The following is a 1,495-nucleotide window of genomic DNA, read 5'->3' as shown; positions in this document are numbered from 1 at the left end:
ATTGTCATAGGTGTGTAGTCTTTTAAGTCTTAATTAAGAGATGAAATTAAAAAATGATTAACCGGTATACTCTATAAGTCTATAAGACCATAAATAAATTAACAAATCTCTCGCAAGACTTGAATTGAATTGAATTGGTATGCCGCAATTGATCAGGTTGTAAGTGAAAATAAAGAATATTAGCAATTGAGGTTGTAAGCGGACCAGAGCAAGTGAAATCTCGAAAAATCTCGAAATAATCTTCTTCACAAACGACTATATATATTTCATCCAAGCAAAAATTAGGGAGGCCTTGTATACATGGACCAACGATCCAAATTCCAAACCATAACCCATCCAAAAATCAGAATTTAATTCACAACAAAAACCTTAAAATTCCTGTGACGCAGAACCGATCTCTTTATCCCTTCCGCCAGTCTTCTTCGGCAACAGAGTCTGGTGAATATTTGGCAAAACACCTCCATTAGCTATCGTCACATGCCCCAACAGCTTACTCAACTCTTCATCGTTCCTCACTGCCAGCTGTATGTGACGGGGAACAATCCTGTTCTTCTTGTTGTCTCTAGCAGCATTTCCAGCAAGTTCCAGCACCTACACAAATCAATAAATTGCATATTCACAAATTCAATACAAAATTTAGGGGAAAACACACAATTCAACACTGCAGTAACAAAATTAAATCTAGAATATCAGATTTTTTATGAATCGAAAAATTGCAACACTCAATTGACGCGATTTGATGCAATCGGAAGTGTGGTAAGTACGAATTTAGGATATCACGTTTTTGATGAATAGAAAATTTGCAAAACTCAATTGACGAGATTTGATGCAATCGGGAAGGCGAATGCAGCAGATCTAAAAGGTAATTACCTCAGCGGTGAGGTACTCAAGGACAGCGGAGAGATAGACGGGGGCGCCGGCTCCGACGCGCTCGGCGTATTTACCGGCCTTGAGAAAACGCGCGATTCTGCCGACGGGAAACTGGAGACCGGCTTTGGAGGAGCGAGAGACGGATTTGGAGGCCTTGGGCTTGCCTCTTCCGCCTTTGGTGGTAGATGCGGCGTTGGAACTCATTATCAGTGAAGCGGTTGATTGGTAGCTTGCAAACCCTTGGACTGAATTGAGGGATTTTGGAGAGTGACGAATGATTGAAAGCGTGAGGGACGCAGGTTTATATAGGGATGAATGGTGAATTCTGATTGGCTGGAGGGGTGAGGGCGCGGATTGCCACATTCGTATCGAGAATTATATGGAGCGAGGATTTTGAATATGTTGCCGCAATCGGCAAATTATTTTGGCGGGAGTTATTGTGCCGCAATCGGAATATTGGGTTGGGCCTGATTAAATAAAATATCTAATTAACTGCTCCTTATGTCCACTATTAATTAATCGTCTCATTTTGGCATTGTCGACAATCTGATTTGAATTTTTACTATTTTTAATAATAGATCTAGCATTATACTAATTTTATTTCACTCATATATCACTATAAAAT

At 40.1% G+C, this 1,495-nt stretch overlaps 1 protein-coding gene across 1 annotated transcript; it reads right to left on the bottom strand.

Moving 5' to 3' along the window:
- Positions 1-241: 241 nt before the first annotated feature.
- LOC125190185 (histone H2AX-like) lies at positions 242-1,157 on the bottom strand. The gene is made up of 2 exons (XM_048087404.2): positions 871-1,157; positions 242-591 (listed from the first exon to the last, which is right to left on the bottom strand). Exons 1-2 carry the CDS (start codon positions 1,072-1,074, stop codon positions 370-372), a joined length of 426 nt encoding a protein of 141 aa, XP_047943361.1. The 5' UTR covers positions 1,075-1,157; the 3' UTR covers positions 242-369.
- Positions 1,158-1,495: the final 338 nt, after the last annotated feature.

The sequence above is a fragment of the Salvia hispanica genome, chromosome 5, assembly GCF_029641045.1.
Source record: "Salvia hispanica isolate PSC_SH4W2 chromosome 5, Shi_PSC_v1, whole genome shotgun sequence".
NCBI classification, from domain to species: Eukaryota; Viridiplantae; Streptophyta; class Magnoliopsida; order Lamiales; family Lamiaceae; genus Salvia; species Salvia hispanica.
Note: the sequence above shows the minus strand (reverse complement) of the source record. Positions and strands in the feature narration are given on the sequence as shown.

Coding starts and splice junctions, on each gene's coding strand:
- LOC125190185 (XM_048087404.2), bottom strand. CDS start 1,074: ATGAGTTCCAACGCCGCATCTACCACCAAAGGCGGAAGAGGCAAGCCC. Junction 592..870: donor TTGAGTACCTCACCGCTGAG/GTAATTACCTTT, acceptor TGATTTGTGTAG/GTGCTGGAACTTGCTGGAAA.